Raw genomic sequence first — 15,320 nt, forward strand, 5'->3', positions numbered from 1 at the left:
AAACCAGTCCTATCTGGTGCAAACACAGAGACAGGAACAATCACCCACAAACACACAGTGAAACCCAGGCTACCTAAATATGGTTCCCAATCAGAGACAATGACGAACACCTGCCTCTGATTGAGAACCATATCAGGCCAAACATAGAACTAGACAAACTAGACAATTAACATAGAATGCCCAACCAGATCACACCCTGACCAACCAAAACATAAAAACATACAAAGCAAACTATGGTCAGGGTGTGACACCTGCTGCTATTGCTCAGACAGACACTAACCTGTCCCTGGCCTGCTGCTATAGCTCAGACAGACACAAACCTGGCCTGCTGCTTTATCTCAGACAGACACAAACCTGCCCCGGCCTGCTGCTATAGCTCAGACAGTCACTAACCTGGCCTGATGCTATTGCTCAGACATACACTAACCTGGCCTGCTGCTATAGCTCAGACAGACACTAACCTGGCCTGCTGCTGTTGCTCAGGCAAACAGTTACCTGCCTTGGCCCGCTGCTATAGCTCAGGCAGACAGGAACCTGCCTTTGCCTGCTGCTATAGTTCAGCTGGACACTAACCTTCCTTGGCCTGCTGCAATTGCTCAGACAGATACTAACCCTCACTGGCCTGCTGCTATAGCTCAGACATACACAAACATGGCCTGCGGCTATTACTCAGACAGACACTAACCTGGCCTGCTGCTATATCTCAGACGGACACTAACCTGCCCTGCTGCCATATCTCAGACAGACACTAACCTGGCCTGCTTCTATAGCTCAGACAGACACTAACCTGCCCTGCTGCCATATCTCAGACAGACACTAACCTGGCCTGCTGCTATTGCTCTAACTGACACTAACCTGGCCTGGCCTGCTGCTATTGCTCAACCAGAAACTAACCTGGCCTGCTGCTATTGCTCAACCAGACACTAACCTGGCCTGCTGCTTTATCTCAGACAGACACCAACCTGTCCTGCTGCTTTTTCTCAGACAGACACTAACCCTCCCTGGCCTGCTGCTATAGCTCAGACAGACACTAACCTGACCTGCTGCTTTATCTCAGACAGACACTAACCTGGCCTGCTTCTATAGCTCAGACAGACACAAACCTGCCCCGGCCTGCTGCTATAGCTCAGACAGTCACTAACCTGGCCTGCTGCTATAGCTCAGACAAACATTAACCTGGCCTGCTGCTGTTGCTCAGGCAAACAGTTACCTGCCTTTGCCTGCTGCCATAGCTCAGCTGGACACTAACCTTCCTTGGCCTGCTGCAATTGCTCAGACAGATACTAACCCTCACTGGCCTGCTGCTATAGCTCAGACAGACACTAACCGGGCCTGCTGCTATAGCTCAGACAGACAGTAACCTGGCCTGCTGCTATATCTCAGATAGATATTAACCTGGCCTGCTCCTATAGTTCAGACAGACACTGACTTGGCCTGCTGCTATAGCTCAGACAGACATTAACCTGACTTGCTGCTTTATCTCAGACAGACACTAACCTGGCCTGATTCTATAGCTCAGACAGACACTAACCTGGCCTGCCCTGCTGCTATAGCTCAGACAGACAGTAACCTTGCCTGCTGCTATTTCACAGACAGACATTAACCTGGCCTGCTTCTATAGCTCAGACAGACACTAACCTGGCCTGCTTCTATAGCTCAGACAGACACTAACCTGTCCTGCTGCTATATCTCAGACAGACATTAACTTGCCCTGTCCTGCTGCTATACTGTTGCTCTGCTGTTGTACTTGTTGCTTGATTCACAACGAGTCTGAGACTGGAATTCTGATCCAGGATTAGTTTTTCCTTTTAGATCATATGGAATAATATATGAATTTATGATGAAGTGTCTCAAAGTAATAGTGCGTATCTAGTTTCAGTGCCCAGATTCCCCAAACATTTATTTCGCAAGAACTTAAGAAGGTTCTTAAGAACAAAAATGAAGACTACATAGGATGGTTCTTATGCAATACCTTAACAATATCTTAAGATTTAATGATTTTCTTACGAACTTCTGAAATATCTTCTTACAAATCTTCGTAAGATGTTTGTTGCTAGGCAACCGTTTTAGCTACCTCTCTAGCTAGCAATGGAAATCATGTTAGCATATTTCTGATCGAAAACATGTTATTGAGTTTATAATTAATCAATACTGATACTTTCAGAAGAAGTTTGTGAGTGAATTAAACATGTTCAAAAAATTTTTTTTGTTCAACATGTTCAACTTTTTCTCACTGCCCTGAGTTTACGACTAAAATTAAACCTTGGAATTAACAACATTTCCAATCACTTTATTTTCAAGAATCTAATTTCTTCTTCACTTTTTGCTTAAAGGTGAAACATAAGAAATACCGCAATAACATTTTTAAGAACCTTTTTGAGGAATAGAAACTTTGCTTATCTTTCTTCATAAGTCTATAGTTAAGGAAAACATGGCAGTTAAGAAAAAATGTCTTCTCATGAGAAGGTTTTGTGAATCTGGGCCCAGGTCTACCCTGTCCACATAATCTTATTCATTATTATCTAAAAGGCAAAACTGATCCTAGATCATTCAGCACTCCTTCTCTGAGATACTTTTGTGAATAATAATTGAGTCACATTGAGATAAAACAATTTTTTAAAAGAGAGCCCTGTATACATTTACAAATAAAACCCTGTACATAAATAAAACACAATAGACCTACATAATAACACACACTATAATAATACACACTATAATAAAACACACTATAATAATACACACTATAATAAAACACAATAGACCTACATAATAACACACACTATAATAATACACACTATAATAAAACACACTATAATAATACACACTATAATAATACACACTATAATAAAACACAATAGACCTACATAATAACACACACTATAATAAAACACAATAGACCTACATAATAACACACACTATAATAAAACACAATAGACCTACATAATAACACACACTATAATAAAACACAATAGACCTACATAATAACACACACTATAATAAAACACAATAGACCTACATAATAACACACACTATAATAATACACACTATAATAAAACACAATAGACCTACATAATAACACACACTATAATAATACACACTATAATAACACACAATAGACCTACATAATAACACACACTATAATAAAACACAATAGACCTACATAATAACACACACTATAATAATACACACTATAATAAAACACAATAGACCTACATAATAACACACACTATAATAATACACACTATAATAAAACACAATAGACCTACATAATAACACACACTATAATAAAACACAATAGACCTACATAATAATACACACTATAATAAAACACAATAGACCTACATAATAACACACACTATAATAAAACACAATAGACCTACATAATAACACACACTATAATAACACACACTATAATAAAACACAATAGACCTACATAATAACACACACTATAATAAAACACAATAGACCTACATAATAACACACACTATAATAAAACACAATAGACCTACATAATAACACACACTATAATAAAACACACTATAATAAAACACACTATAATAAAACACAATAGACCTACATAATAATACACACTATAATAATACACACTATAATAATACACACTATAATAAAACACACTATAATAAAACACAATAGACCTACATAATAATACACACTATAATAAAACACAATAGACCTACATAATAACACACACTATAATAAAACACAATAGACCTACATAATAATACACACTATAATAAAACACAATAGACCTACATAATAACACACACTATAATAAAACACAATAGACCTACATAATAATACACACTATAATAAAACACACTATAATAATACACACTATAATAAAACACAATAGACCTACATAATAATACACACTATAATAAAACACACTATAATAATACACACTATAATAAAACACAATAGACCTACATAATAATACACACTATAATAAAACACAATATAATAACACACACTATAATAATACACACTATAATAAAACACAATAGACCTACATAATAACACACACTATAATAAAACACAATAGACCTACATAATAATACACACTATAATAAAACACAATAGACCTACATAATAATACACACTATAATAAAACACAATAGACCTACATAATAATACACACTATAATAAAACACAATAGACCTACATAATAACACACACTATAATAAAACACAATAGACCTACATAATAACACACACTATAATAAAACACAATAGACCTACATAATAATACACACTATAATAATACACACTATAATAAAACACACTATAATAAAACACTCTATAATAAAACACACTATAATAAAACACACTATAATAATACACACTATAATAAAACACACTATAATAAAACACACTATAATAAAACACACTATAATAAAACACACTATAATAAAACACACTATAATAAGCTGCGGTCATCCCCCTCTTCAAAGGGGGGGACACTCTTGACCCAAACTGCTACAGACCTATATCTATCACCAACTACTTCTCTGATAGAGTTCTGTGTGTCAAATCGGAGGGCCTGTTGTCCGGGCCTCTGGCAGTCTCTATGGGGGTGCCACAGGGTTCCATTCTTGGACAGACTCTCTTCTCTGTATACATCAATGATGTCCCTCTTGCTGCTGGTGAGTCTCTGATCCACCTCTACGCAGACGACACCATTCTGTATACTTCTGGCCCTTCTTTGGACACTATGTTAACAACCCTCCAGACGAGCTTCAATGCCATACAACACTCCTTCCGTGGCCTCCAATTGCTCTTAAATACAAGTAAAACTAAATGCATGCTCTTCAACCGATCGCTGCCTGCACCTGCCCGCCTGTCCACTACACACTATAATAATACACACTATAATAAAACACACTATAATAAAACACACTATAATAAAACACATAATACACATCAATAAACATATTTAAGAAAAGCAATTGCATTCTGTAACATATAAGTCTCCAATCAATCATGTTAAATGCCTGAAAGGCACCAGAATATGGAACTGCAAGGAATACTGTAATTTTTCCACACATAAGGGGCAAAAAAAACGATCCAGATTTCCCCAATTCTGTGGAGACCAAAGGGATCTCCAGAGTTATCCATCCCTTAGAACGGGTTTGGTCATTAGTATATCTAAAATTAATCAATGAAGTAATGTACAGAGGACGTTTCCGCAAGACTACTGTGTAAATACATAAGAGAATGCAGCTCTCTTCTTACAGACAGAGAGGTTCAGTGGTGATTTTAGCATGTACATCTTGGTGGGGAAAAACAAAAAAAATTGGGATGTAATGCCAGCAAAGACACCACACAACACTAAACAATACATTAATTGCATTATAACGGTGACAAATGGTGCCAACAAACTGTTAGGGCCTACATAAAGCTGTTCCAACAGCAGAGTCCCAACAGCAGTATCAACACCTTACCACTGCTCCACATGGCTATCAGAGGAGCCTTGTCTGGCAGTGAAACAGTTAATTCAGCCTCATTTACTGACAAAAAAAACATAGCTGATATGGCTGACTTTGCTTAAACAAATGTGGTTTCTAATGACAATTGAGATTTTCAAACTATGGCATAAGGGGACGACAAGAGGATTAAGAGGCAATCCGTAATTTAAATTAAGACATTAATGAGTGAGCTATGACGGACGTAGTGAATATAACTATTTGTTCAGCACTTTTGAAATGTACAGCTGCAGAATTCAGAACATGGGCTGTTCTTACAGTATTCTCCCTGTACACCAAGTCAGAACCGTAGGATAAATAAAGGAGGCATATAAGCAGACAATGATAGCTCTTACAATATTTAATGATTACATTTCTCTAATACAGGGGCTCCACCAAGTCAGAGCAGTAGGCAAAATTAAAAGGTGAAAATAGACCAAATTATTAGGGTGAAGCACATGGGCTACTAACAGCATACTACACAACATCCACTTAGTATTACTTCTTAGCTACTGTATACATATCTCCCTGGCATATTACATCATTTATGCAGCAGCATACAAAACATTTTTGGACTCACCTCACCTTTGTGGACTCACTTGAAAAGGAAGGTAGCGCGGCGGTCCTTCGTGGGCAAATTTTGTCATCAAAGTCTGCCATTCTCTGGATTTATGATGCTTTCAAGACAACTTTCAAGACAAAAAGTTGAATCATGATGACATCAGGGATCTTCAGGTCGTAGCTCTCGAGTTGGGTGAAAGTTAAACACGTATTTTCACAGTCGTAGCTTGATTTTCCCAGTCTGACTCACTGAAGTCAGATTTTGCAGTTCCGAGTTAAAAGTTGTTTTGAGCACGGCACAAATCATGCTTCATTGACAGCAGGGCCAATGTTGAATGTTTATCATTTCAAACTAGGAAAAGAGACCCTTAATCTTAGTCTTGGTACCTCACAGCCACTCCACTGAATAGCATGCGATGAATAGCAAGCGATAGCTTTGCGATGCTTGCAGTTAGCCACTTATTCCTTACAAACCACTCGTTGTTGAATTTGCGATTTCCAACTTGTTGTGTAATGTTTATGTCCAGTGGCCGATGAGCACCGATACCTTTTATCTATAATTTCTCTTCATAATTTCTCTTAATATGACAAGGATTAAAAAGGATTTGCCAGTAGATTGTCGACTTGATTCATGATGATGACTGCTAGCTAAGATTTTGAAAGTATGATGTTGGACAGTCCAATCAAAGGTACTGTCGATAGAACGTGATTTTACATAATTTTATCTGTGGCCAATGAGATTGAGCCTTCTTGGATGGGCATTTCTAATGTAACTCTATGGCAGCACCCAAGGGGCTTCAATTTTCGAGGTCTACCCTTAGACTTGGCCATGAAGTAGTGTCCCCATGAGTGACAGAAAACTGATCCAATCACGGCTCAACGCTCTGTATTTTCTGCTGGCTTGCCCCTCCACCACAGAAAGCACTGAGCTAGGCTGAAACACCTGCATTTTGGAGCTGCCTTACTCAAGAAAACAAAAAAGAGACCATGTTTGTATGCGGCTTTAACTCAATGATATATATTTTTTTTAATGTTGTTTGCAAACTTATATGTGACACGTATATTAATGCCAAAATTACATGCAAAAGAGGCAAGCCCAAATTTGTTTTATTAATATTACATTTGTTGCCACTGGAGAGGTCTGTTCAACATGTTTGTAAAGAATACAATGTATCGCAGTGATAAAACATATTACTGAATGGAATACTGAGTCAAAAACAGATGCTGCCGCGTGAATATAAACAATGTCAACATAGTCTATTTACAGGGAGAATCTTCCTTCTATTTTCGGGAACTGAGGCAGGATTTATTTCTATATAAAACAACAATCAAAGATCTCAACTTCTTTGTCAAGTTTTCAATGTGTGTTTCAAAAGGCAAACTTGTCATCAATCCAGATACCGAAGGAGTATAGTGAGAAACATGCTCAATTTGGGCTCCATTCTGGAGTACAAAATACGCAAGTTCTCAGGGTCAGCGCTACGAGACCTAGAGAACAGCATAAACCTGGTTTTATTTGCATTTAACACTAATTTAACATCCGGAAGTGATTTTTGGATTGAGTCAATATCATGCTGAAGATCACGAATGGCCTGCTGCACTGAAGAGGCACAGGAATAAATAACTGTGTCATATGTGCCCTGGTCCTCTTTCTCAGACTACAATGGCTGCTTATATTATAAGAGGTAGAATTGCAAATATCCTGGGTGTTAAAGTCACATTGTTTTGACATAATTAAATGCTTCACATCTTGACATTCATCCATTAACTAATTGAATCTCTTCTCTCTCTCTTCTAGTATTTGGGTTGCATTGAAGTCCTTCGGTCGATGAAATCACTGGATTTCAACACGAGATCGCAAATAACAAGGTAAGAGATTCATGTATTTTGTTGAAGGAAATGGATACTATGTGGGAGCAATTTATTATGTGTTGTGTTATCCATTTCACCCATATCTTACCCATACTTTAACCCTGTTTTACCCAAATGTACCCCTATTTTACTCATGTTTTACCCCGGTTTTGCCCCTGTTTTACCAATGTTTTTATTTTACCCATATCTTACCCATACTTTATCCCTGTTTTACCCCCATTTTATCCCTATTTGACCTCATGTTTTACCCACATTTTATCCATATTAACTCTGTTTTACCCACATTTTATCCCTATTTGAACCCCTGTTTTACCCCCATTTTATCCCTATTTGACCCCATGTTTTACCCCCATTTTATCCCTATTTGACCCCATGTTTTACCCCCATTTTATCCCTATTTGACCCCATGTTTTACCCATATTTTATCCATATTAACCTGTTTTACCCCCATTTTATCCCTATTTGACCCCATGTTTTACCCATATTTTATCCATATTAACCTGTTTTACCCCTATTGCATTCGGAAAGTATTCAGTCTCTGACTTTTTCCACTTTTTGGTACGTTACAGCCTTATTCTAAAATGTATTCAATTGTCCCCCCCCCCTCATCAATCTACACATAATACCCCATAATGACAAAGCAAAAACAGGTTTAAAAAATAAAAACTGATATATCACATTTACACAAGTATTCAGACCCTTTATTCAGTACTTGGTTGAAACACCTTTGGCAGCGATTACAGCCTTGAGTCTTCTTGGGTGTGACGCTACAAGCTTGGCACACCTGTACTTGGAGAGCTTCTCCCATTATTTTCTGCAGATCCTCTCAAGCTCTGTCAGGTTAGATAGGGAGCGTCACTGCACAGCTATTTTCAGGTCTCTCAGAGATGTTCGAATAGGTTCAAGTCCGGACTCTGGCTGGGCCACTCAAGGACATTCAGAGACTTGTCCCAAAGCCACTCCTGAAAAACATCCCCACAGCATGTTGCTGCCACCACCATGCTTTACCATAGGGATGGTGCCAGGTTTCCTCCAGATGTGACACTTTGCACTCAGGCCAAAGAATTAAATCTTTGGTTTCATCAGACCAGAGAATCTTGTTTCTCATGGTCAGAGAGTTCTTTATGTGCCTTTTGTCAAACTCCAAGCGGGCTGTCATGAGTAGCTTCCGGAGTAGCTTCCGTCTAGCCACTCTACCATAAAGGCCTGTTTCTTTCTCTGACATGCACTGTCAACTGTGGGACCTTATATAGACAGGTGTTTGCCTTTACAAATCATGTCTAATCAATGGAATTTACCACAGGTGGACTCTAATCAAGTTGTAGAAACATCTCAAGGAAGATCAATGGAAACAGGATGCACCTGAGCTCAATTTGGAGTCTCATAGAAAAGGGTCTGAATACTTATGTAAATAAGCTATTTCTGTTTTATTTGTAATACATTTTCTAGCATTTCAAAAAATCTGTTTTTTGCTTTGTCATTATGGGGTATTATGTGTAGATTAATCATTTGTTTTATTTAATGCATTTTAGAATCAGGCTGTAACATAACAAAATGTGGAAAAAGTCAAGGGGTCTGAATACTTTCTGAAGGCACTGTATACTTACCTCTTATACTCACCCAACTGCCCCCGGTTATTTAAATTAATCTCCACTGTCCCCAACAAATAGAAACATTAGAAGAAGCCTGTATTTTCTATGGTTGTTTATTGAATGACAAGGCCATGGCTGCCAGTAGAGCTGTGTCTGTGAGAGACGTGGGGCCTGTACTGTGAATATGGCATGTCTGTGTCACGTTCACTTTTCTGCTTGAGTTCATGGAGTCAGCTAGGGTTAGATAGGGCTAGGGTTAACCCCAGAGCCACTCTTTATTGTGCGCCTATAATTCTGTCTGGTTCAACCAGCAGCGTTCACACTACTGCAGGGCAAGGACCACATGATATTGTACTATCCATTGATGAGAGAGAGAAAGAGAGAGAGGGCGAGAAAGATAGGGAGAGAGAGGGAGAGATGGGGAGAGAGAGAGAGAGAGAGATGGGGAGAGAGAGAGAGAGAGCGCGAGAGAGAGAGAGGTGGGGGGGGAGGGAGGGAGAGATGGAGAAAGGTAGAGAGAGAGAGAGAGGGAGTGGGAGAGATGGAGAGGGGGAGGGAGAAAGGTAGAGAGAGAGAGAGAGAGGGCGAGATAGATAGGAGAGAGAGAGAGAGATGGGAGAGAGAGAGAGAGGGGGGAGAGAGAGGGAGGGAGTGGGAGAGATGGAGAGGGGGAGGGAGAAAAGAGAGAGAGAGAGAGAGAGGGCGAGATAGATAGGGAGAGAGAGGGAGAGATGGAGAGATGGGAGAGAGAGAGAGAGAGGGGGGAGAGAGAGAGGGAGGGAGTGGGAGAGATGGAGAGGGGGAGGGAGAAAGGTAGAGAGAGAGAGAGGGCAAGATAGATAGGGAGAGAGAGGGAGAGATGGACAGATGGGGAGAGAGAGAGATAGAGAGAGAGAGAGAGAGAGATAGGTAGAGAGAGATAGGGGGAGAGAGAGAGAGAGACCCTTAACCATTTGTTGTTTTCAAACTTCTGTATGTTTAATGTTTACTGTTAATTTTTATTGTTTATTTCACTTTTGTATATTATCCACCTCACTTGCTTTGGCAATGTTAACACATGTTTCCCATGCCAATAAAGCCCCTTGAATTGATTTGAGAGAGAGAGAGAGAGAGAGAGAGAGAGAGAGAGAGAGAGAGAGAGAGAGAGAGAGAGAGTGGGAGGGGGGGAGGGGAGGGAGGGAGAGATGGAGAAAGGTAGAGAGAGAGAGAGGGAGTGGGAGAGATGGAGAGGGGGAGGGAGGGAGGGAGAGATGGAGAAAGGTAGAGAGAGAGAGAGAGAGGGAGTGGGAGAGATGGAGAGGGGGAGGGAGAAAGGTAGAGAGAGAGAGAGAGAGAGAGAGAGAGGAGTGGGAGAGATGGAGAGGGGGAGGGAGAAAGGTAGAGAGAGAGAGAGAGGGAGTGGGAGAGATGGAGAGGGGGAGGGAGAAAGGTAGAGAGAGAGAGAGAGGGAGTGGGAGAGATGGAGAGGGGAGGGAGAAAGGTAAGGAGAGAGAGAGAGGAAGTGGGAGAGATGGAGAGGGGGAGGGAGAAAGGTAGAGAGAGAGAGAGAGGGAGTGGGAGAGATGGAGAGGGGGAGGGAGAAAGGTAGAGAGAGAGAGAGGGAGTGGGAGAGATGGAGATGGAGAGGGAGAAAGGTAGAGAGAGAGAGAGAGGGAGTGGGAGAGATGGAGAGGGGGAGGGAGAAAGGTAGAGAGAGAGAGAGGGAGTGGGAGAGAGAGATGGAGAGGGGAGGGAGAACGGTAGAGAGAGAGAGAGAGGGAGTGGGAGAGATGGAGAGGGGGAGGGAGAAAGGTAGAGAGAGAGAGAGAGGGAGTGGGAGAGATGGAGAGGGGGAGGGAGAAAGGTAGAGAGAGAGAGAGAGAGAGGGAGTGGGAGAGATGGAGAGGGGGAGGGAGAAAGGTAGAGAGAGAGAGAGAGAGGGAGAGGGAGGGGAGGGAGTGGGAGAGATGGAGAGGGGAGGGAGTGGGAGAGATGGAGAGGGGGAGGGAGTGGGAGAAAGGTAGAGAGAGAGAGGGAGTGGGAGAGATGGAGAGGGGGAGGGAGAAAGGTAGAGAGAGAGAGAGAGAGAGAGGGAGTGGGAGAGATGGAGAGGGGGAGGGGGAGGGAGAAAGGTAGAGAGAGAGAGAGAGGGAGTGGGAGAAATGGAGAGGGGGAGGGAGAAAGGTAGAGAGAGAGGGAGTGGGAGAGATGGAGAGGGGAGGGAGAAAGGTAGAGAGAGAGAGGGAGTGGGAGAGATGGAGAGGGGGAGAAAGGTAGAGAGAGAGAGAGAGGGGAGTGGGAGAGATGGAGAGGGGGAGGGAGAAAGGTAGAGAGAGAGAGAGTGGGAGAGATGCAGAGGGGGAGGGAGAAAGGTAGAGAGAGAGAGAGAGAGAGAGAGAGAGAGAGAGAGCGAGAGAGAGAGAGAGAGGGAGGGAGGGGAGGGAGGGAGAGATGGAGAAAGGTAAGGAGAGAGAGAGAGGGAGTGGGAGAGATGGAGAGGGGAGGGAGAGAGAGAGAGAGGGAGAGAGAGAGGGAGAGGGAGAGGGAGAGGGAGGGGGAGGGAGTGGGAGAGATGGAGAGGGGGAGGGAGGGGGAGGGAGGGAGAGATGGAGAAAGGTAGAGAGAGAGAGAGAGAGGGAGTGGGAGAGATGGAGAGGGGGAGGGAGGGAGGGAGGGGGAGGGGGAGGGAGGGAGAGAGTCAACTTTTGGTATACTATAAATAGACTTCCTATTCTAAAATAATTGAGAGCATTTATTAATTAGTATTTAAAGACGGTGATAAAAATAAAATAAACATTTCAATAAAGACATTACAAATAAACACATTTCTCTCTCATCACAACCAAAGCTACTGCTATAAATGTACTGTAGCATGACCCTGTTCTTTTGTTTCTTATTGTATTAGTTAGGTGCATTATCATCATACCAGTCTAGAATCTAGAAGGAAGCTGTCTTATAGCAGAGGGCCAGGATTCAAACACGTACTTCCCTTGTCTCTATCTGTTGTAGAAGAATGCAGGTAGCCTAGCGGTTAGGAGTGTTGGGCCAGTAACCTAAATCTGTCGATGTGCCGTTGAGCAAGGCACTTAACCCTCATTGCTCCTGTAAGTCAGTGTCTGCTAAATTATTAAAATGTGAAATGCTACCGTTTGTTAACCGGCTGTCCTCTAGGTCCTCCAGAATCCATAGACATACAGTGCCTTCGGAAAGTATTCAGACCCCTTGACTTTTTCCACATTTTGTGACGTTACAGCCTTGTACTAAAATTGATTAAATAAAACACATTCTTCAGCAGTCTACACACAAAACCACATAATGACACAGTGAAAACAGGTTTTTAGACATTTTAGCAAATGTATTACAAATAAAACAGAAATACCTTATTTACATAAGTATTCAGACCCTTTGCTATGGAACTCGAAATTGAGCTCAGGTGCATCCTGTTTCCATCGAACATCCTTGAGATGTTTCTACAACTTGATTGGAGTCCACCTGTGGTAAATTTCATTGATGGGACATGATAACACTCTAGAATCTAGGAGGAAGCTTTCTTAAAGCAGAGGGCCAGGATTCAAATACATATTTCCCATGCCTCTATCTGTTGTAGAAGAATGCAGGTGGTCTAGCGGTTAGGAGTGTTGGGCCAGAAAGGCCTTGGTCAGGGAGGTGACCAAGAACGCGATGGTCACTCTGACAGAGATCCAGATTTCCTCTGTGGAGATGGGAGAACCTTCCAGAAGGACAACCAACTCTGCAGCACTCCACCAATCAGGCCTTTATGGTAGAGTGGCCAGACGGAAGCTACTCCTCAGTAAAAGGCACATGACAGCCCACTTGGAGTTTGCCAAAAGCCACCTAAAGGACTTTCAGACCATGAGAACCAAGATTATCTGGTCTGATGAAACAAAGATTGAACTCTTTGGCCTAAATGCCAAGCGTCACGTCTGGAAGAAACCTGGCACCATGCCTACGGTGAAGCATGGTGGTGGCAGCATCATGTAGGGGAATGTTTTTCAGCAGCAGGGCCTGGGAGACTATTCAGGATCGAGGGAAAGATGAACGGAGCAAAGTACAACGAGATCCTTGATGAAAACCTGCTCAGGACCTCAGACTGGGGCGAGGGTTCATCCTCCAACAGGACAACGACCCAACGACCCTAAGCACACTCTCTCTGGAGAGAACTGAAAATAGCTGTGCAGCAACGTTCCTCATCCAACCTGACAGAAGATCTACAAAGATGAATAGGAGAACCTCCCAAAATACAGGTGTGCCAAGCTTGTAGCGTCATAGCTATGAAGACTCGAGGCTGTTGTCGCTGCGAAAGGTGCTTCTACAAAGTACTGAGTATTTTTTTTTTATATATATATTTTTTTTAACCTTTATTTAACTAGGCAAGTCAGTTAGCAACCAATTCTTATTTTACAATGACGGCCTACCCTGGCCAAACCCTCCCCTAACCCGGGTGACGCTGGGCCAATTGTGTGCCGCCCTATGGGACTCCCGATCACAGCCGGTTGTGATACAGCCCGGGATCGAACCAGGGTAGTGACGCCTCTAGCACTGAGATGTATTGCCTTAGACAGCTACGCCACCTAGGAGCGAAGGGTTTGAATACTTATGTAAGACACTGTATTTCTCTTGCATCTATAAGACTGATGATTGCTAAGCTTACCCGTTGTTTAACCAGCTCTATTTTCTGTGGCATGGAAGAGTCACCATCCTGTCCTTGTGTCCTTCTATCTCTCTACCACCAGAGAGGCCATCAGCTTGGTGTGTGAGGCAGTCCCGGGGGCCAAAGGAGCGCTGCGGAAGAGAAAGGTACCCCCTAACTTACTCCCCATATCTGGGCAGGGAGGGAGAGAGCGAGAGAGTGAGAAAGAGATTGAGAGGGAGTGTGTGTGTGTGTGTGTGTGTGTGTGTGTGAGAGAGAGAGAGAAGAGGGGAAGGGATGGGGTGTGGGACTGTGTTCTCTGTGTGCGTGGGCATAGATCCAGCCCACGATGCACAGTGAGTGTTCAGCTATGGTCAGCTCTGCTCAGTGACTCATGTAGAGCAGAATATCACTAAACAGGAGGCTGAGCTGGAGATGGGGAGCCATGCAATGTGTTTGTGTCCTCGTAGTGTGGGGTGTTGATCCATGCCTGAAGATGGAGAGCCATTCTATGTGTTACTGTGTGGATCCATGTTTCTGTCTTAGAGAAGCTTGCCCTCATACTATGGGGGTGTGTGTGTGTGTGTGGGGGGGGTATTAATGAGATGGATATGGGGAGCCATGCTAGCTAGCTATGTGCCTGAGAGGAGCATGTCCTCTTGCAATACATCTAATCAGAGCAATATTCAGGTTGGATTCCATGCTAGCCTTTCCAATGTATATCTGTGTCTAACACATATCACAACTGGCTCTGCCTGAAAGAATATAATAATATAACAATCTGATGCCCTTAAACTGTAAACCAGTGGTCACCAACAGGTTGTCGATCTCCAAGACATTTCTAGTCGATCGCCAAACATTTCTGTAAAAAAATAAACAAGGACAAAGCCTTGTGTTCCTATAGTTTTATTAGTTTCGGGCTGTTGGTGGTCGGTGCAGCCAATTCAGCTGCCCTACGCGCCGGGTAGGCAAACTGTTGCCATTTCTTATGTCTGAAGGTACAAACCCTGTCTTCCCTGTGGGCGTGGAGAGGAAATCAAGTGCACTACGCCATCTCTGGCCTATCAGATTGCTCAGATGACCGAGTCTGCAGTAACTTAGCAGGCATACAAGAAAGCTACAGCAAAATTGATACTGTGAGATTTCAAAATGTTTAAATCAATGAATAGAGAGAGACTGTCAA

General features: G+C 42.2%; 1 protein-coding gene across 1 annotated transcript in view; it reads left to right on the top strand.

The window, feature by feature from the left end:
* The window catches only part of shc3 (SHC (Src homology 2 domain containing) transforming protein 3), a 44,763-nt gene that overhangs the window by 15,325 nt on the left and 14,118 nt on the right, over positions 1-15,320 (top strand). The window contains exons 2-3 of the mRNA XM_042326500.1: positions 7,842-7,912; positions 14,241-14,304. Coding sequence (XP_042182434.1) covers positions 7,842-7,912; positions 14,241-14,304 — 135 coding nt within the window. The remainder of the gene's footprint in view (positions 1-7,841; positions 7,913-14,240; positions 14,305-15,320) is intronic.

This window comes from Oncorhynchus tshawytscha, linkage group LG09 (genome assembly GCF_018296145.1).
Source record: "Oncorhynchus tshawytscha isolate Ot180627B linkage group LG09, Otsh_v2.0, whole genome shotgun sequence".
Classification (NCBI taxonomy): Eukaryota; Metazoa; Chordata; class Actinopteri; order Salmoniformes; family Salmonidae; genus Oncorhynchus; species Oncorhynchus tshawytscha.